We start from the raw sequence: 20362 nt of genomic DNA, 5'->3' as shown, positions 1-20362 counted from the left end.
AGGGGGAGACAGCGGCGGCGGCGCCGCCCTCTGGAGAGCGCCTGGGAGAGGCTGGTGTGAAGAGCCGCATTTCAATGAGGGCCGGGCTAATGCAAATCACTGCAACCGGCAGCAGCAGAAGAAAGGCGAAGCAGCTGCAGCCCGGGCTCCCCAGCAGCGCGCTACAGCCAGGGGAGGCGTAACAAAGGCAGCAGAGCCGCTTTCTGCGGCAACTACTGCGCCTACAGCCGGGTGGTCGCGGGGGGAGGGCGGGAGCCGCCGCTCTTTGGCCGCTTCCCATTCCGAGCCGCCGCCTTCCCTCCACGCCCGGCCGGCAGGTCTGAGTGAGGAGGTGCCCGCCAGGCTGCGGAGAACAGGTAAGCGCCGGGGCCGTGCCTACCCTGTCCTGTCCTGTCCTGTCCTGTCCTGTGCGGGGGCTGCGGCGTGCGGGGCCGCCGGGGCGCGGTCGCCGGGCGCGGCGCGGAGCGGAGCGATGCACCTGTGCCCATTGTGTGGGGCGGCGGCCTCCGCCGGCCGCAGCGGGCGGCTCCGCGGGTGCGGAGCGAGTGCCGGGCTGCGGGAGCGCGGTCCGGCCCCGGGGAGCGGGCGCGGCGCTGCCCCGGGCGCCCCGCGGCTCGGGCACCCTGCGGGTCGCGCCGCGCAGCCCGCGGGGGGCTGAGGTGCCTGGTGCCACCTCCGGAGCAATGGGCGTGTTTCACACACGGTGCCCCTACCCCAGCAGAATAACCCCCGTCTTGTCGTGAACCCGCTGCCGCATGTATCCGTGTTACCCCAGCAAACCCGCCGCCCTCCCCCGCTGACTAGTGGTCATCCTGCTGCTTCGTCGCCGTGTGATCTGCGCTGGGTCCCAGTCACATCGCGGCGTGGTGTGGGTTTCTTTTTAATCAGCATGTGTGGGGTTTTTTTCATGGAAATGCTCACCCACACCTGTATTATAAATAATTCTTTAACAGATGTTAGGGTGTGAAGTGTTGGCATGGTGGTTTTTCAGGGGCGTGTCTGTTCGTTTTTCTGTATCTGCCTATATAAGACTGTATATTTATACACACAAACGGAAACATCGGATCAAATTGTTTAGGATTTCTTTGTCTGCTCTGACCTTGTGGTTTAGACACGTTTTTCGCTATATACCAGGACTGTGGAGCTAAAGGGGAGCTATATTTCGGTTTTAAGGACGTAGTTGGGAATTACAGACATTATTGATAAAAGCTAAACGTGTGGAAGAAAGGACAGTGACTCGCACTTCTTCTTGTCCCTCATCCAAAATTAATAACCTGAAAGAATATATCTTCGTCTAAACTTTTTTTTTTTTTTTTTTTGGAGGGAGGGTGCATTAGAGATGGTTTAAGCAAAGATAACAGCAGTCCTAAGAAAAATCCATTTTTCTTGGCACGGGAATTGCTTCAGAGATACAGTTTCTGAATCATGCATTCTGGGACTGTTTAAATCTGAATAACAGGTTCTCACTGGAATTGGATGAGAATTAAAATAACTGACAAATTTTTTTTAAATATGGAAGCAGTGGTGGTGTGTTCTCAATCCCAAGATGTGGCCACTAAGCTGTAGTTTGCATTTAACCTATAGTGTGAAATGCCACAGCAAATGTTCTTGTTAATTTCACTGAAATGGGATGTAGTGTACATGTGAAAACCAGAGATTAGTCTTTTTTAAATATATATAAGAAAACACATACACTGCACTATGTGTAAGTACTTCTGAAGTATTTACAAGTATAAATCCTGCATTTATACATAAGCATATGATCCTGTGTTGGTGTAACAAAGTCACTTGTGAGCTGTAACCAAAGTAGGGTAAATAATTTCCACTAGGGCCCCACATTTGCCTTAGGTGCTTGTGCTAGTCCAGCACATGGACTGCTCTGAGAAGTTGCTGAGCACCTCACCTACAGCTTTGTAGCATCAGGGTCCAGCTGTATAATCACTGGTTTAATACAAACTTCTGCAAGTCAAAGAGCATCTGTAAGTTTTTCTATATTTCCTCCCACTGTTCTGCAGCTGGTTTGAATACATCTTTTTTTTAATGGTCACATCACTATGAGTGGTTGAAACAAAGCTAGTGCTTGCTGGTTTTTGTCTTTTTATTGGAAATCAATGAGAGCAGCCACTTCTAAATTAGGTCTATGTATCTGTGCTATAAATAAACTTTCAGTGCATTATTATTCTGCAGACAACTGCAAATCTAGGTGGCTCCTAAATTAAAATGAATATGTTTCGCACCTAATGATCTTTTGATTATTCTATTTTTTTGTATTTTGTCTTCTGTTTGTGAAGATTAATGTGCACTTTGTATTATTTAGTCTTGTGTTGGTTGTCAAAAAGTAACAGAAGTATTTGCCTCCTTGATTTTATTTCAGAACATGTGAACTGTTTATGTAAACTGTATTGAACAACTGGGATTGTTTTGGTCAGGGCTGGCGGATGTTTCTTACAGTCAAACATGGGAGACACTGCTTATTTGCTCAAGGGCACTGGTTTTATCACTCCTTTGGTGATGGCAAAAGAAGCTGTTGGCCTTAATCAATTTCAGTATTAGGCTTAGGATATTAATATATCTGGGAAGACACAGAGCTCTGAAGTAGCTTGCTTATTGAAAAACACTGTCTCCTAATGTATTTTTTCTTTAATTTTGTGCCTTTTGAGGCCTTCTGTTGGTTCAGAGTGTAAAGCACATGGGACAACTGAAATAATTTATTACAAAGCTTAGACTGTAAGGAAACCAAACGTTGGAATATGTAGGTAGTTTTTAACATGGGGATTGACCCACTGTGTGTGATGCCTGATTCTCATTGCCCACCTGCTAGATCTATTCCTCTGAAAATTTCTTAATTGCTTAGTTACTGGCAACTGGCAGCATTTCTGAAACAACATCTCTTGAGATCACAGCTGGAGCCAAGAGTTTAGTGGGGGCAAGCAGTCAGGAAGGTAGATGAGACTCAAGTAGCACCTGAATATAACATGAGAAAAAGTAGAAAGCTGATGCATTTATTCCTTTTTTCCATTAGGTCAACTTGGTCACCTCATTTTCCGAGATACTGAATTTGAACAAACACTTCTCGGTGTTTGCTTATTGTTCGCATTTGGGTTCATGAGTGATGTTAGTAGGATGTCTAACTTAAATGTAGTTCTTAAGGCATGACAAGAGGCTTATGTGAAAAATGACCATGGGAATGTAGCGTGGTTTTATTCAAACTTTTTTCTCAACCTAGGAAGTAGTCCTCTGTAAGAGTGATGTATAGAACAGGAAGTCTTAAATTGAGCTCCCTTAAAACATCTAAGTTTCTTAAGCTTTTTCTCTCCTGTTGTGCATTCCTTAGGTTGATCTTCAAGATGTCTGCTGGGAGAGATATGGAGCTGGAGCATTTTGATGAGCGTGATAAAGCGCAGCGATATGGTAGAGGGTCCCGGGTGAATGGTTTACCCAGCCCTACCCACAGTGCCCACTGCAGCTTTTACCGAACCCGTACTCTACAGACCCTGAGTTCTGAGAAGAAAGCCAAGAAAGTTCGTTTCTATCGTAATGGAGACCGGTATTTCAAAGGGATTGTATATGCCATCTCCCCTGACCGGTTTAGGTCCTTCGAAGCTCTCCTGGCTGACCTGACCCGAACTCTGTCCGACAATGTGAACCTGCCCCAGGGAGTGAGAACAATCTACACAATTGATGGCTCCAAGAAGATTTCCTCTTTGGACCAGCTAGTAGAAGGTGAGCAGTAAGATTTGGAGATGTAAAGTTAAGTTTGAATCAGCCTTTGTTTAATCTTTATAAATCTTTCAAAAAGAGGTAATGGTATTCTTATTGATAAAGGAAGGATTTTCAATAGTCTGACTAGAATTGTGGATATCTTAAATGACGCCTTGAAATATTGTTGCCTTGCTACTCATTTCCTTCTTGTTGAACGTGTCTAACCTTTTCCTTTCAACATAGTGTTGATAGTCCTAGATCCTGAAGATTGCATCTAATCCTTCTTTTCATAAAGATGCAAGGTCAAACCAATGAGAGTTTAGTTTGTTAAACTTTAAAAGTTCAGTGGTGCTAATGAAACCTATGTGAAATTCAGTTCAGATGTTTTTGTTTTTTTAAGTCTCTGAAGCCTAGTGAAGAGCTCTACCTCTTCTCTACAGGTAAATGTGTCTTAAGTAAAATACTAGCCTCTCATTGCATGGCATAAATGTTGGCAGTCTGTTAAAAAGAGTAATATTGTAGCCGTGATTAAACTGGGGTAGATTGTAAACTTTTTTCCCCCATAGTATATCCCTTTTCCACAGTCATAGAATTGGTAAGGTTGAAAATGACCTCTTATATCATTGAGTCCAACCATTAACCGAGAACTGCTAAGGCGACCACTAAATCATGTTCCTAAGTGTCACATCTGCACATCTTAAAAACCTATAGAGATGGTCTATTCCAGTGCGTGACAGCCTTTTCCATGAACAAATTTTTCCTAATACCCAATCTAATCCTGCTCTGGCACTACTTGAGGCCCTTCCTCTTGTCTTATTGCTTGTTACTTTTGAGAAGAGGACCAACACCCACCTTATTACAACCTCCTGTCAGGTAGCTGTAGAGATCTTAGGTTGTCTGTTAAATAAGGCTCGTGTACCTGCAGTATAAACCATCACCGGTGATTTGGTCAGAGCTGACAATTCTTGGTCACTGTCAAATGTCAAACATGCCAGTCATTAATTTGCCCATTGAGAACAAATTTATCACTCCTTCAGTGATAGTTCTATTGCCAAAAGAAGCTGTCAGCATTAATCAATTTGAATATTAAACTTAAAAAATTAATAGTACTTTTCACAAGTTTTAAGAATAGCTAAAGTAGCTTTTCCAACATGAAGTGCTTCTGGACTGCAGTGGGTTTCTAGTGTAAAACATCAGAATGTACAGAGTATGAAGGCATTGACTATCACATGGCCATAAATGAGAGTGTTTCTTACCTGTGAAATTTGAATGCAGATGCTTGATTGTGTTCCAAGAAAATAAAGGTAGAACAATTCATTTATTTTTGCTTCCATCCTACCCTTGGCCTCAGTGTGCCATGGACAAACCAGTAAAGAATAGATAGCCACTAGACAGCCAATTTAGGGTTGTAACAGAGATTGTAATTTCAGTGATTTTCATTTTTAGCACCAGATGAGAGAACTTGCTGTAACAGGATGTAATGAGAGGATCAGAAGAAGGCTAATATGGAGAGAGAAGAATAAAAGGGTAATGCCAAATGTGGCTCCTGAAAGAGGAGCACAGCTTTGCATAGCAGGTGTTCAGCCACCATTGGGTTGTCTCCTGTTTGTGTCATAGCAGAGGAGAGCTTTTTAAGTATTGAGAACCTGATATTCTTGTTAATATTCCTTGTGTAAAAAGGAAAGTAGGGGCAACATGAAGATAGCTGAGAAAGAAAATTGAAGGAGTGGGATTGTCTGTCTAAATAACAGGTGTGGAGGCTAGGACCAGAGGTGTAGTGAAATGAAAGGAAACTGGTCTTAGGAGCAATGTTACCAATTTCAGGGCACAGTTGAAACTATATTTGTCAGGACAGTATTTCATTGCCAGAGAAAATCACTTTCTGGGAGGAAAGACCAATATTAATCAACGTCTGTTTAAAAGCAGTCTTTGTGCATTTGCTTATTTGATTGGTAGGCTCAACAAGAAGCAAATTTCATTGATGTTAAAGTTGATTTGCACAGTCCTTTTGCAGCCAGTCAGAACCAGTTTTGAAAATAAAGAACTGAATTCAAAAATAAATCCAACAACCTGTAAGATTGGTTTATTTTGGCATCCTAGTGAAGAATAATACCAGCTATTAATCAGTCAGTCAAAATGAATGACAGTGCAAGAGCCTAGGTTTATTTTAAAGAAGGCATTTGGGATTTCTTTTTATCCTGTGGGACTTTTTTCCTTACCCTTTAAATGAATACATCTTCCCTTCCTGGTATCGTTCAAGGAGGACAGTCTTGTTTTCTTGTCCCATTAGGACTGTGGGATTTACAGAAGTCAGTCTTTGTGTGGAAAAAGAGAGCTACATCCTTATTCTATGTGAAAAGGGGTTTCTGTTTATTTGTATAAAACTGCAGGGTGGATTGTTTCACTCACAGAACTTCACAGTGGAGCACGGGTTCATATATTATTAGCTCAATGATGGTTTTTGCCCCTTCCACTCTTTACTATACGAATTTATTAGAGTTTGGCTCATCTGGTACAGCATTAATTAGCTTGAAGCTGTGCTTTGTGTTTAAATAGCTGGAAAATCACTTGATTCTTGCCTCTTGCCAAATGACATTTGTGCTTAAACTACTGAAATACGAAGCACTGCTTTCTTCATGGTGAGACTATTCCCTTCCTGTGTTAATTCACTAATTAATTTATTGAGCCTGTTATGAATTTATGTGATTGGGGGGACATTGATTTGGTGATTTCAATGTAACGCAAATGTATAAAGCCTTAATTTTTAGAATTGGGTTTTGCCTTAATGCCTGTGAGGAAGTTCCTGTACTCTTACCTTCGCATGCGATACATAAAGACAGAGAGGCTCTTGAGGGAAATGAGACAGCAGCCACTCTCTTTCATCCCAGAGCTAAATACACAGAACTGCGTGAAAGATAGTCCCAAAGGAAAAAGATTGTAAAAGAGCTGTTTTACTTCAGTTATATATAGTTTCATTCTGCATACAGCTCAAAGCTGGCATGGCTGTGTGCTGGTGATGTAGATTATTTTGAGATGCATGGACACATTTTCTCTTTATTTGAAAGTAATGACATTCCTGGGTGTGGGGTTTTGTGGATTTTTGGTTTGATTGATTTTGGGCTTTTGTTTTTGTCCCCCTCCCTGCCCCTTGTCTTTTTTTTTTTTGTTTGTTTGTTTGTTTGTTTTTTTTTGTTGTTTTTTCTTAAGATTTATGCACGTGACATTTGTTAGAATTTGATAACAAGGGATACATACTGCTGTAAAATGTTTCACATGGTCTGTAACTTCTGTCACCCTACATGAAGGAAATAATGCAACGGATTCAAGTTCTTCTTTTCGTCAGCCCTGATGTTAGGACCATCTTACATTTAAAGAATGGATTCTGAATGTGACATGATTTTATTTCCTAGGCATGACATGCAATCAAAGCATATAGAAACAATTAAGATGAAGTTACTCTTGAAGGCTAAATTTTTTAGCTGTAAAGGAAGTTTCAGGAAAGTACTTTGCTTCTCCAAAACTGTATCAGCCTTAAAGCTGAAGGTGGAGAGGTCTTATCCCCAAAATAAGCAATGCAAGGTAACTCTGAAACAAGGAATATTTTCAGTTTTTACTTCTGGAGTCCTGCTATGTGGAACAAAGACCACAGAACCAATCTGTAGCCAGAACTGCATCCCTTTCTCAATAATTTTTATTACAATATTACCTCAGAGTCTTGGGTATGAATCAGAATTGATTGTTTTAGGTTTCTACGATACCTACCACAAAGTTAACCGTGCAGCTGAGAGCTGGCAGTCAAAGACCAGCTGAAAGCCCCAGACCACAAGGCTGAGAGCATACTGGGAAACAATTTTGTCACATGTCAATACTGGGTGCACTGCCAAATGGTTCTAAAGACTTCTGTCTGTGTCTGCATGTTTTGTGTAGGCATAATGGCAAAAACAGTTTTAAGGAATAATCTGAAAAAGAAAAATGCATGCATCTCAGGGATTACCTCAGAGCTGCAAACCTTGTTGAAGGAGCAGTTTGAAAGGATGGGGATATGCCAGCTTCAAAATCCAGTAATAGCCGTGGCCAGCTAATAACTCTTGGGAGATGTGAACCTCGCTGCAGGGCAGAGGAAATGCTGGGTCACATGAGGACTTGGGAAGGCTCTCGTGATGGAGGCAGGCAGTTTGTGCTCAGAGCAGTAGAGAGGCTGCCTGCCAGTGCAGGGTTCTAAAGGTAGCGCTCCTTGCAAGGGATGGGCTGCAAGTGTTCCTGACTTGTTTTGTATATGGGTCTTGCTACTCCTACTGTCACCTCATTTCTTGTATCTCAGCTTCTCCTTCTTCTTCCCAGTATTCCTGCTGCCTTCTTAACTCTGCCAACCACTCGGGTGTTGTTGGTGAGGAGCCCAGGCAAGCCAGACTTTAGGAATTGATCAACGTGGTCTCTGATGCTCTCAAGAGTTAATGGCTTCTTTCTTCTAGATCATGCCTACCTCAGCAGCTGGGAATTGACGGACTAGAAAGATTCATGTGCATGTGTAATGTGCTATCAAAATAATAATAGTAGAGTATCTGCTTAAATGTAGAGCTGAATCTATGTGGACATTTGTTTGTAGGAATAAATTTACACTGGATATTTACCATGGATTTGATCCAGGGCTATCAAATTTAGGGAAACTTGGACTAAATCCTGTGGCAGAAATGGCTGCAATCCTTATATTGTTTAATAAACAAACAGCTGAATGATCCTGTTGCATAAAATAGTAGAGCGTTGTTCTGGCACTGTTTATTTGATTATTTTGTTCATCCATTAGCCTGTTGATCATCTTTGTGTCTTGCTTAACAGCTTCTTGGAAGTCCATGTGGTTTCTTATTCGAGGTGCTTTACATTATTTCTGGTGGACTTTTTTTTAAAGTGTGTACAGTGTCTATCTTACTTGTAACAAGATTGCAGAAATGTGAGGAAGAAGAGGAAGTATTTTTATTTGGCTTTTGATGAGGAAAAAAAAAACTTTTTAGTCTGAACTGAGAAGAAAGTTAGTTTGTGAAAGAGGTCCTTACCAAGGTTGGAGGAGATCTGATTTAAAGTTTCTGTTGCATCTGATTGCAAGGTGAACATGTGTAGGTCAGATTTATTTCCTGTAGATGCTCCATCTCTTTTGCACTGTTGCATTTTTTTCAGACCCTGCAGGAAGACAAGGCACCAGCAATGTAGTTAAAGTAGGTTATTATTCTATTAATTAACCCATTTGGGAACTATCAAGTATCAGTAATTTATTTCATTCAGGTCATCTTCCTTTTGCAATCTGCTCTGTGTAGTGAGGCACAGTCAGAATTTTTTGTCCTTTCTCCTAAGAGATTGAGATTCTGCCTTTTGCATGTATAAAACCAAAGGGTAGAATTGAAGAAAGGCAGGTATGCTTAGGCATGGAGTGCTGGGGGTGCTAGTCCCTTCCCCATCCTCTTAGCATATTTCTTGCTCTGTCTGTGGGGGAAATGGACCCCAGTAAATCACTGTTAATTAATAAATTAACTTTACATTCCTACTACCTATTGTACTCCAAGGAATCAACACTATTTTCCATAAATTGGCAAATCCTGACCTCCACAGGGAGGGGCTGATGTTCCTTCTCTGCTTGTGTGATTCAAACAGGTTCTCTCTTCCTTCTCCAGGGTTTCCACCTAGGATCAACTGGCTTCCTCATGAAGCCATTTTAGGCCAAGTCACCTTAAGCACAGAAAAGCAACACAAAAAATGGCTTTTAAGAGATGATGCCTTGGTCATTCTTAGAGGGAGAATATCAGCAAGCTCAAGAAAACCAACTAACTGCTAATACCAGTGTGGAAAACAGGGAGACACTTGCATCAGGAAAGCTCCAGTACTTACGTGCAGTGATTCAGTGTCTCCTTAGCAACCACTTTGCACACAGATATTATTTTAAAAAATATTTCATAAGTGAAACAAGTCTTGAAATTCTGTCGTGACCTACAAGAACTGTCCTCTAGTGTTGCATGTCTCTGATAGGTCAGCTGCATTGAATTTTGACAGATGTGCAACAGCAGTTAGTAGTTTTTTTCGCCTTTTTTTTTTTTTTAAGCGTAAACAATGTTTTGGGATCTGCCCTTCTACATGATTAGTTTTATGATTAATTTCTCAATGCTAAGATTTATTTATTGTTCCACATGGCATTTCCTGAAGTGCTGAGCATTTATACAAATTAAATTGTAGGGTTACTGGTTTCAAACTGACCAACAAGTGCTGTGCATCTTTTTTGAAACGTTCCAGTGGTGTGTGTTTCATTTCCACTGTTGCTGTGAAGAGGCTCTCAGGAAAGGGATACTTTGTAAGGTGTAGTAATCACTTTTTTCCCTAGATGCCAGATTCCCCAAAGCAACTGCGTGTTCCCCTTTTCTTTTCCTAATGGCTATTGATACTGTAATCAAGAGTCAAAATTCCATTAGTGACGGCTGACTGCACTGTGAAACACTTGCTCCCCTCTCCTGGGGAGCTGCAATCAAATTGACACTTTAAAATAGCCTGTGTTGTCTGTGCCCTTTGCTTAATCCAGTTTCTTCAAAGAATCCTTCTCAACTCTTGTTCTGTTAGGAATCCAGTGTCTGGAGGTTGTTACTTTCTTCTTCCAGCTGCCAGTTAATCAAAGCTGATGATGAGGAAGCAATAGCTAAAGCAGGAGATGGATTTATTGGAGTTTTAAGTCATGCCCCTTGAGAAACTTTTTTACAGTCTTCTCTCCTGGAAGTACTGGTGAAAAATAAGGGAATGAAAATCTAGGTGAAGATCTAGAGATTACTCTGCATACAAATGCCAGAGGTGCTAAAGAATTTTATTCTTACGGGCCTGACCCTTAGGACCTTAGCATGCATGAAAATTGCAGTCCCTGGATAACATCTAAAATAGTTTTAAATAACAACATTGTGGGAGAAGTGTCTGTGTTTCTGTTAACATATATAAAATAGTTCTTATTAAAGATAAGAAGGCCTTGGATGCTCTACCTCTTTTCTGTATTCTGTATTCTATATATATAATAGGTATTAATAGGCATATAATAGGTATTCTGTAGATAAATGTTATAGACAAATATAAATAAATCAAGAGCCTCTTGAAAGGAAAAAATTATTTTGGTGTAAATGTTTTAGTGATATAATATGGTACTGCTTAAAATGAGGAAAGGGCAAAAATGCTTACGTTCAAACAATTCCAAACCTTCAGTGATTCTGTTGATCCCTTTTTAATGATCATTTATATAAACTGAGTTTTGTAATGAAGAGCTGACGTGCAGTTAAATGCTACAAGGAATCCATCTGACCTTTAAATGCAGCTGATATTAAAAATCATGTGGAATGCTGTCCTTTCAGGAAGGGGAACCAAAAGAGTTCTTAATAAACTAAAGTAGATCTTCTGAGTACACTGTGTATCGACATTTATTTATGATCCTACCCTTTGAGGAGTGAGTTTTAATTTGAAGACTTGATTTTAAATAAATGTTATTTTCTGCAACTGAAATGAACAATTTCCCTAATAGGACTCAACCTGAAAATCCAGATTTATATCCTCCCTCAAAAAAAAAAAATGTAGCTGGTGGATTTTGCATCTCACAGCAAACACAAGTGTAGACAGGAATAAATTTTGCTCAAAAATGTTTAAATGAGACATCTGCAAATTATTTTATAGAGCAGGTATTTATTGTATTGAGAGCAGTCTTACTCGTAGTAGGATTTCTTTTCTTTCCCTTAAAACTTGCTAATTTTGTGGATGTGCTTCTGTGGGTGCGTTCTGACCTGGCAGTAACTGAGTAGCTAATACTCGAACAGTTGGACAGGGACATGGATAAAAGAGAACCTGCAGTGTTTGACCACTTATTACTGTAGCTGAGCCCTTCTACTCTGATGTTTCCATACACATAGCTGTCTATCTTGTATATATGCAGTGGATAAAAGGAAGAGCCTACCTTTAATCAAGCCTCAAGTCCCAGTGTTGCCTGCCTCCATTTTTAAATGTGGTGACTCAGTGTATCTATTCCTTGTGTGCTGTAATGTCTCTGGAATTGGGTTGGGTGCCTTGAAACTTGTTCAGAAATTAGTTTTTAATACTTAGTTTTCTTTTAATGATTGAACTGTGAGTCCTTTTTCCTTAGGGGCAGGGGTCATTAGGAATATCTTTGGTTCTTACATGTTTTTTTGGCACAGGAGGTGCATCACTGAGTTTTTTTTCTTGTGTTGTTACCCTGGGCTAAATTTCGGACATGAAGGACTCTGTGCTATTAGCATACAGTGAACTCTTGAACCCAGAAGAACTAAAACATCTCACATGTCTCTGTGGTATTGCTCAGGATAGGATCTTGAATTATTTGTGATTTAACTGCAGGCTGCCAGAAGGTGTGGTCTTGCTGGATCTAGTATTAGTTTCTTTGAGTTTTTTGATTTTTGTTTGGCTTGTTTGTTTGTTTTTCCCCAGACAAAGGATGAACTGGATCAGCTTGATGTTGCAAAATTAGTAGTGTCTTTGGTAGGTTCAGTCAGATCACTGAGCTGATCCAAATCATCCAGTGCTACTGCTAGCACAGCCACAGAGTCAAGCTCAAGGGAGAGTTTGGGAGCACACAAGCAAGTGCCCCTTACACAGCAGCCTTCAGCTGGACTGCGTTCAGGTGCTAATCTGCATGCTGCTGGGTCTTCTGGCTGATTTCTAGTTCCCCAGAAGTTGTGTGGGTGTGGTATTTCCAAAAATATTTTACTGTAGATAATGCTCCAACAGAAAGAGGAACTAATAGCCATTATTTTTCATTTAAGTAAGGTAAATTTGTTGTGATGAGAAGTCTGTAATTGCTACTCTTTGTCTTCATTTCCCCATATATTATATATTTAGTCAGTAAATAATACAGGGAGGTTTCTTGTCTCTACGTATCCTGGGTTTATGATGCCTAAAGCTTTAAAAAAAATCAAATCTTAACAAGTTTCCATGACACTTTCATCCACCTTCTTAATAAAATATTATTTGTAGCCTATATTGTTTGGTAACGTTTCACAGTATTTCCTCTGAAGCATTTGGGGCCTGATGTTTTCTTAGGAGTGGGCCACTTAAGCATGAAGGCTGGGGGAGTACTGTGATAATGTGCTGTGGCTGGGCTGCTGGTGAAATATGAGCACAGTTTACTGTGTTTACTGATAGCAGTGGTCCCCAGTGCAAATAGTATTTTCTGATAAGAAAACTGCTGCTTTCAAGGATTTTTGTAACAGCATTTCTCAAACAGTTAGCTGAAGAGTGATCTTTAGGAGATCATTCATTTTGTAGTCAGTAGCATCTGAGAAGGGAAGAGATCAATATTTATGTGCTGTAGATCAAGAATAATACTTAATAATTTGAGAAGGATTTGATTTTGTATTTTCCTGCATTTTTCTTTTTTTCGTCCCTCTCCAATTTGACTTGCTGGACTTTTGCTTTTGTTTCCACAGGGGAAAGTTATGTATGTGGCTCCATAGAACCCTTCAAGAAACTGGAGTACACAAAGAATGTAAACCCAAACTGGTCAGTGAATGTTAAGACAACTTCTACTTCTCGTTCAGTGCCATCTCTTGCCACTGCTAAAGGAGGTACTCTAGATACAAAAGAGAATAAGGATTTCATTAGGCCTAAACTGGTCACTATCATCAGGAGTGGAGTGAAGCCACGGAAGGCAGTCCGGATTCTGCTCAACAAGAAGACAGCACATTCCTTTGAACAGGTTCTTACTGATATAACCGATGCCATCAAGCTGGATTCAGGGGTGGTTAAACGCTTGTACACTCTAGATGGAAAACAGGTAAGAATTTTCATGATGACCGTTCTCAGCATGAAGAAAATATAATTTTCCAAAAGAAAAAGAACAGTGCATTAGTAGAAAAGAGTCCCATTTGCTCTAAAATGTACAGCCAGGCCTTCTACTGCTTGTAGTGTACTTAAGATCTGTGAGCAGCTCAGGAACACCATGAAACATTACTTAGCCTTGGTGAGGGTCTTGCCATTTATGATAAATAATAGCTCTAAATCTGTTCTGTTAAAAGTGTGATATGGTTTTGGCTCTGCACGCCAGAAATGTAGGATGAAGGATGTCACTTAAGCTCATTCTGTTAACTTGTTTCAGCTTTTTCTTGCAGCAGTTTTATGAGTCATTGTACTTGGCTTTCCGTAAACTGTAAGAACAAACAGTGAGGACGCATTTCACCATGATAAATGCAGACCTACTGCTCTCCAGAGTGACTAAATGATGAATCTTACTGCACCTAAAGTGGACAATGAAGAAGGTGCAAGCTTAGAAAGTGAATGAGCTTTTTTTCCTATTGCAGGAATACAGGTAGGATTATGTGTGGTGCTCACATTTATTGAGGAGTCTCTTGTAGGTTTCATATTATTTCTTCTGTGAAATACTTTCAAGCAGTGTCTCTTTTTTGCTGACTTATTAAATTTGCAGCAGAGTGAGGTTTTTGAGAGGCTTCTTATTGAACTTGGGGATAGAGTGACATGAAAAAAATATTACAGAATAATCCCATTTCTTTTTTGTCTTTTACTTTATTTGTAATTTTTCTATGGACATGTATTAATTATAGAAAAACGGGAGAAGCTCTTAACCTGCTGAAGGGCAAGGCTAATTTCAGCGTGACCTGAATTGATTTAGAGCAATGGTGACTCTAGAGAAATAAGGCAGATATTTGCATTTACAGATGTAACTTATTAAACTGAAGAAGTCTCCCAGAGAAGCTGCTAGAGACTGTGATATTTCTGCTGTAATACAGCTGTGTTTTTACAGATTCTAGGTTCAATGATTCACAGACATGCAGCAAACTGTGAGATGCTGCCAAATCTGCCTGATACAGGTAAATCAATGCTCCGCAAGATCTGGTGATGTCCTAACATATCTGCAGTTGCTGGGGCTGATGTGCAGGAGTAGCTCCAGAAACAGCTACAGCAGTACTCTCTGATCTCAGAGAAGGCTGCTTAAAGGACAAGCTGCTTATTCAGAACACTGGTTCAAATCAGGGCCAAGTCTGGCTTGACCAGGAGTCCCTTCTATTTGCTGTTTTGTATCAGTAACCTCTGACACCAGTTACACACAGTAGTACTGTTCTTGCTGACTGTGTACATGCCTGTAATGATCTCCTTACTGTGACTTTATTGGGAACTTTGACCTGGAGGAAAATGTGGATATGAAATTCTCTTTGTCTGCAGCAAAGGTGAAGTGTGTGTCGAGGGAAGCTCTCAACTTCTATTGTTTCTTTCCTTGTCTTGCTACAGGGAGCACTAAGACTAGTAAATTTGAGGAAGGAGTTGAGATTTTAAAGCTACAAAGGTCAGTGGTGGTCTTTGCAGGATACTGACAGAAGATCTTGAATGATTATTCTGGTTCCTGCAAACACTCTCAGTAAAAAAGAAATGCATATGCTTTGTATTTTATATGTAAATAAACTTGTGGTTGAGCTCTGAAGTAGTGCAGCCTGGAAGGATGCCAATGTTGTCTCCTGGATAATGTGCTCACTTTTTTTGTATTTAAAACTCCCCTTAATGATGGTGCTTAGAACAAACCAAAAAAAAAAAAAACCTTTACACCTGTTTTGGAACTCTAATTAATGAAATTACCTAGTATTATCCTTCTACTGGGGCAAAAGGGATGACCAGATTTTCTTGGCCCTTGTGTTGGCATGGTTCAATTGAATCCTTTGTCAACTCATGAGCTTTGACTTGAGCTTAAATCAGTGGTGTTTTTGTTACCTACCTTGTAGCCTAAAACCCTTGCGTCCAGAAGTTCTCCCAAGAGACTGCCATCTCCGCACTCCTTCTCCTTTTGGATATGCTCATGGAATTGTGCAGCTCTCTGTCTAACCCCCCTGGTAAGGTCAGGGCTTAGAGGAAGGGGTGTGTGTCCTGCAGGTGTAACAGAGACTTTGCTTTCTCCATGTACAGAGCAGCTTTTCTGGCAGGAAGGGAAATGAATGACTCTGTGCTCAGCAGGAGCAGCCTGTTGCTCAGCCCTGAGTGGGGAAGTCATTGATTTCCTGTGCTGCTAGGTAATTGCTGCTCCATTTCTCTTTGCCAAAAGCCTGATCTCCCAGATGGCACTGGGGACATGATGATAGATTTTTTTTATTGCTAAATTCAAGCTGTGAATTATTACTGGGAGGAAATCCATGGTAAATCCAGCATTTTTCCAGTACTGTTTGTAGTTGGGAACTTCTACTGTGACTCCTGCTGGAGCTCTGAAGGTTCTGGAAAAGCTGTGTTGAGGGGCTAAATCTAGCAAATCTGTGATGAAATCTTTCATCGCTAACTTGAAAAGCAATAAAATCCTAAAGCTCTAAGTCAAGAAAAGTAATTTACTGTAAGGATAAGAGAATAAAGCTCTCCTGAAATCATTCTTTGGGACTATAACTTGGAGACAAGCTATTCTGTATTGTCCTCTCTTCTGAGTTATATTATGAGGCCAACACTGGACTTGCCCTTCCAAAGCAATAATGAATCCCCTGTATTGTTAATGCAGGTGGACAGTGTGGTATGTATATTGTTGTTGGATACTATCATTAGATGCCTCTGGCTAATAAAAGTAGCAGGAGTCAGAGACTTAACTGGGCATCCAAGTTAGGTGGTTGTCCCATACTGACACTACACATGGAAAAATAATACTTGTAAATACTGAAATACTTGTCCTCAAATAGTCTTGTTAGTTGTGATGTTTTGATCTAAAACGTGTTAATAAGCATTTTGTTCAGTTAAGAGAAATGTAAATGATGGCCTCTAAAATTTGGTACAATGTAAGGAGCTTGTATTGATGGAAGAGGTAGTACTTAGACAATCAGAACCTCAGGAAAGTTTAATTGCTAGGAAGAAAGCTCTCCTTTGACATCTAGTTGATTCTTCATTGCAAAAATTCCTTCCTGGTTTTGGAAAAATTAAGTTTTGGTGCACGTGATGCTTTGTGAGTGTTTCTTAGAACTCCAGGACTTGATTAAATAGGTGTGTTGTATTAGCCATTTCAACTTTTTAATTCTGGAATAGCAAAAGAAAGGTGTTGGGGGAAACCAAACCAAAAAGAAGAAGCAAACTAAACACAAAAAGCCACAAGAAAGCAATTCTCAAAAATAGCAAACCCCAACAAATTTAACCAGTCTGTCTTACTGGGTCATTGTCAGTTCAGGGACTAAAACTTGTTATTTTCCAGTATTGGGTGGGTATTGACTTAGGACTTCATGCATTACTTTAGTTTTATTTTAAGAAAAAAAAGTTTCTCCTTACTACAAACAGGGTAACTAGTGTCTTATTTGCATTTCCTTATAGCCCATCAGAATCTATATTTTGACTTCAAGGTCTCAGAAGCCTTAGAACATCACTTCATTTGTGCTAAAAAGGGCACAATATACAACTGCAGTCTGATTATAAAGCACATCAATGGCCCGAATTTAGCATACTTTTGCAGTTTAATTATTAATGACTCCTCAGAGCTGGATCAGATTCACACCACGTCTGGAATAGTTTATGTATACTTTTATAGATATACTTAATTTCTACTGGTACAAGGGTCTTTTTACTCTAGAGGAAGAGATAGAATTATTTCCCTGTACCACAGTTGCACATTAGAAAATGGTGGGACTCTCAGAAGTGTTTAACAGTCTTATGAGCACAGGCCAAATTCAAAAGCTTTCCAGGGGGAGGTCTTGAGGCGTTTTCCTTGCCAACTTTGCTATGTAAGGAAAATGAAAATAGAATGAGTAGGTGTAATGGCTGCCTGTAGGAATACAGATAATGAGGGCATGCTCTTACTATGAGCACTACTCAATTTTTTAGGTTAACCTGATGTTTAAGTTCACAAAGAGATATTGTCAGCGTTGGCCTTAATATCACAAACTTAAGGAGCACTTTCTCATGACTGAAATGTGTCTTGCTTTACTGTAGCTGCACTGTTCCAGTTTGATTTCTATCCTTTCCTTAACAGAAGGTGGCATTTTTAGTTTGATGTGCATTAAAAAATGGCCTTCTAAAAGGCAGTGTGTGGACACAGTGCAGACACAAGGACACAAGCTGTGTGTGGAGATAGAGCCCCGTTGCTTTATTGAAAGCTATTCTCTGGTTTCTGTTTGCTTGGTGCACTTCTAGAATAACACCAATGGCTAAAATGGGAGAAAACTAATCAAGGTCACATTTAACAGCAATATTGTGAGACAGTGCCATTTTTAGAAGTATTATGTGTACATTTGTGCAGGGTATTTACAGTTTGCATGTTTTGACAAAGACTAAAGGTTGGACAACAGTGCTTTGCTACCTTGTACATGCTCCGTGTGCTTTTGGCAGAAAAAAACATCTGGTTTATAATAGGACCTGCTTAATTGAACAGGTGGTTTGCTTAGCTTAACAAGATGCAATCATGCAATTTTTTTCCAGTTTATGCGTTATGCTGTTGATTTGACTCCAGACAGATAAATGGTCAGTGCCAGAGATACCAGAATAAAAGTTACTATCTACTGGGGTTTTTTTTACTTATAAATATTTTATCACAAATCATATTACCTTTACAGGTATGAAATACAGTCACAGTTACTTAAAGATATATAGCTTACAGAAGGTGCAGTGTGAGGCATAGGATGTCCCTCAATAGCCTTGTTCTAAGCCATTAAAATAGTTATTAAAGAATTGTGACTGCAAGGAAAGGAAACATCACAGTGCAGGAAAGCTTGAAGCTTATTCACTGAGTGTAATAAGCTTTTGTTTTTTAGTGGAAACCCACTACAAACTGGCTATGTAATGATGCAAAAAACCTCCCTCTCCTGTGGACTTCTCTTTCTGAAGACAGGTGATAAAGTTTTTAAAAAGGAATACTACTGTTCTGAAAAAACACTCTCTAAAGGGAGCAAAAGCAACTGTTTGCACCTAGACCTAAAATGAGCATGGTTTTGTTCTTAACAAGTGAAAAATGTTTGACAATAACATCTGTATTGTACAGTACATTCTTGGCAAAAGGTACTGTTTTTTAGGATATATTAAATATCTCAAATGTCTTTCTCTAGACCTGGATTGTCCTTGGTACAGAAACACCTACATAAGTGAAGGTAGGTATCATTCACAGAATAACATTCTCATCTCACCATTTGGGTAGTGTATATTGTACAACAATCTAGACAAAAGGAATGTTAACCAAAATAAAATCTATATGCAGCAACTGTTTTTGTGTGTGCCTGGTGAGTTTGATTCACATTAGCATTTGTAATCTTAATATAGAAGGTGCATTTAATTTTAAGGGTGACTGGTTGTGCATGTTCTTTGTATTTGTAAAGTTGTCGCTACAATCCACTCAAAATAGCACTTATTGTCCACATTTTTCAAAAACAGGAAAAATGTTGAGTGAATCTTACCTTCTGTATCTTGGCACAATAACTTTATCTTCTCCCTTTTGTTTGAAGGCTTTGGAGCTCCCTGCCAGCCACAGGCATATGGGTGATGTTGATTGAGCAGAGAACAATGGTGAATTCTCTGTGAGGTGTAGCTGTGCAGATCCTGACTAATTGTGAGAAAACATTAAGTAAAATTACTTCTGCAGCTCACATAAACATTTTAACAGGGAAGCAACAGCTCTTGAGATGGTACTTAATACTGGACAACCTTCTGGGGTCCTGAAATCTGTTGCGCTTACACTGTTCTTGAGCTGTTCTTTCCTAAAGGGCTTCTAATGTGAATGCTAGAAGGCCCTACCCATCAGAAAATACCTGTGCTGCTCATTTTAGACATGAATTTTAGGCCCTGTCTGGGCAATTCTGACAGACCACCATGCTATATAGCTATGAGAGACATTTATAAAACGCCAAAGAGCACCGCTCCAGCTTGTAGTGCACCTCACTTTCTCTCCTTCTTCCCTGCAGTATATTTAATCAAAATATTTTTTTTTCCCTCTGAAAGATGTATAATTTCTTGCTTTTGTGTTTTGAAACCGATTTTGGGGAAGGATTAAAAAGATGAGGATTTTTCTTAATACTGAGGAAAAGGCCCCTTCTTGAAGACATGATAGTCTGAAAAAAACCTCAAAAATAGCAATGAATGAAAATTGCATGTTTCAGCAAGTTGTGATGGTCTCTGGGAGTCTTGGGAAATTCTTACGATTACTGTTGAGAAAAGTGGATTTCCACTACAAATTAGACTGTATTTTGAGAAAAGCATAAAAAATTGTTTAAAATCACGTGTGCTAAGGTAGAAAATTTGCTGGCAATTGGTGTTATCCTGGTGTTAGAGGTGAGGTTCTTGAACTCTTGTGCTTCTGGGTAGGCTGTTTCATTGTCAAGTTATGACATTGACTAACAATTTTAATTGTTACTCGGATAAAGTTCTCTGAGAAGGAGTGAACAGAAGCCCATTCCTGACTGAAAGCAGTGTGTGTTCATTCATTTCTTTAAGGTCAGTTCTTATTAAGCTGCGACTGACAACTGTGTTGCTCTGTTTCCAAAAGCTTCTCACAATAGGAGTTTCCATGGTTGCCAACTGGCATCCCACAGGAACTGTAGACTGACTTTGAAAATTGAGAAGACGCCATCTTCAGCATCCTTTGGAGAGGCTTGTGCGCTGTGCAAAGCAAGAGCTGTTATTAGGTGAATGAGACTGAAAACTTGCTTACCTGCTTCAGAATGTGTTAAATATCACA

General features: G+C 40.0%; 1 protein-coding gene across 6 annotated transcripts in view; it reads left to right on the top strand.

The window, feature by feature from the left end:
- Positions 1-20: 20 nt before the first annotated feature.
- The window catches only part of DCLK1 (doublecortin like kinase 1), a 229762-nt gene continuing 209420 nt past the window's right edge, over positions 21-20362 (top strand). For all 6 annotated transcript variants that reach the window (XM_068182011.1, XM_068182012.1, XM_068182014.1 and 3 more), the window contains exons 1-3: positions 21-356; positions 3335-3723; positions 13167-13513. In XM_068182011.1, the coding sequence (XP_068038112.1) occupies positions 3348-3723; positions 13167-13513 (723 nt within the window). In that variant the 5' untranslated portion in view covers positions 21-356; positions 3335-3347. The remainder of the gene's footprint in view (positions 357-3334; positions 3724-13166; positions 13514-20362) is intronic.

This window comes from Anomalospiza imberbis, chromosome 2, assembly GCF_031753505.1.
Source record: "Anomalospiza imberbis isolate Cuckoo-Finch-1a 21T00152 chromosome 2, ASM3175350v1, whole genome shotgun sequence".
NCBI lineage: Eukaryota > Metazoa > Chordata > Aves > Passeriformes > Viduidae > Anomalospiza > Anomalospiza imberbis.
Note: the sequence above shows the minus strand (reverse complement) of the source record. Positions and strands in the feature narration are given on the sequence as shown.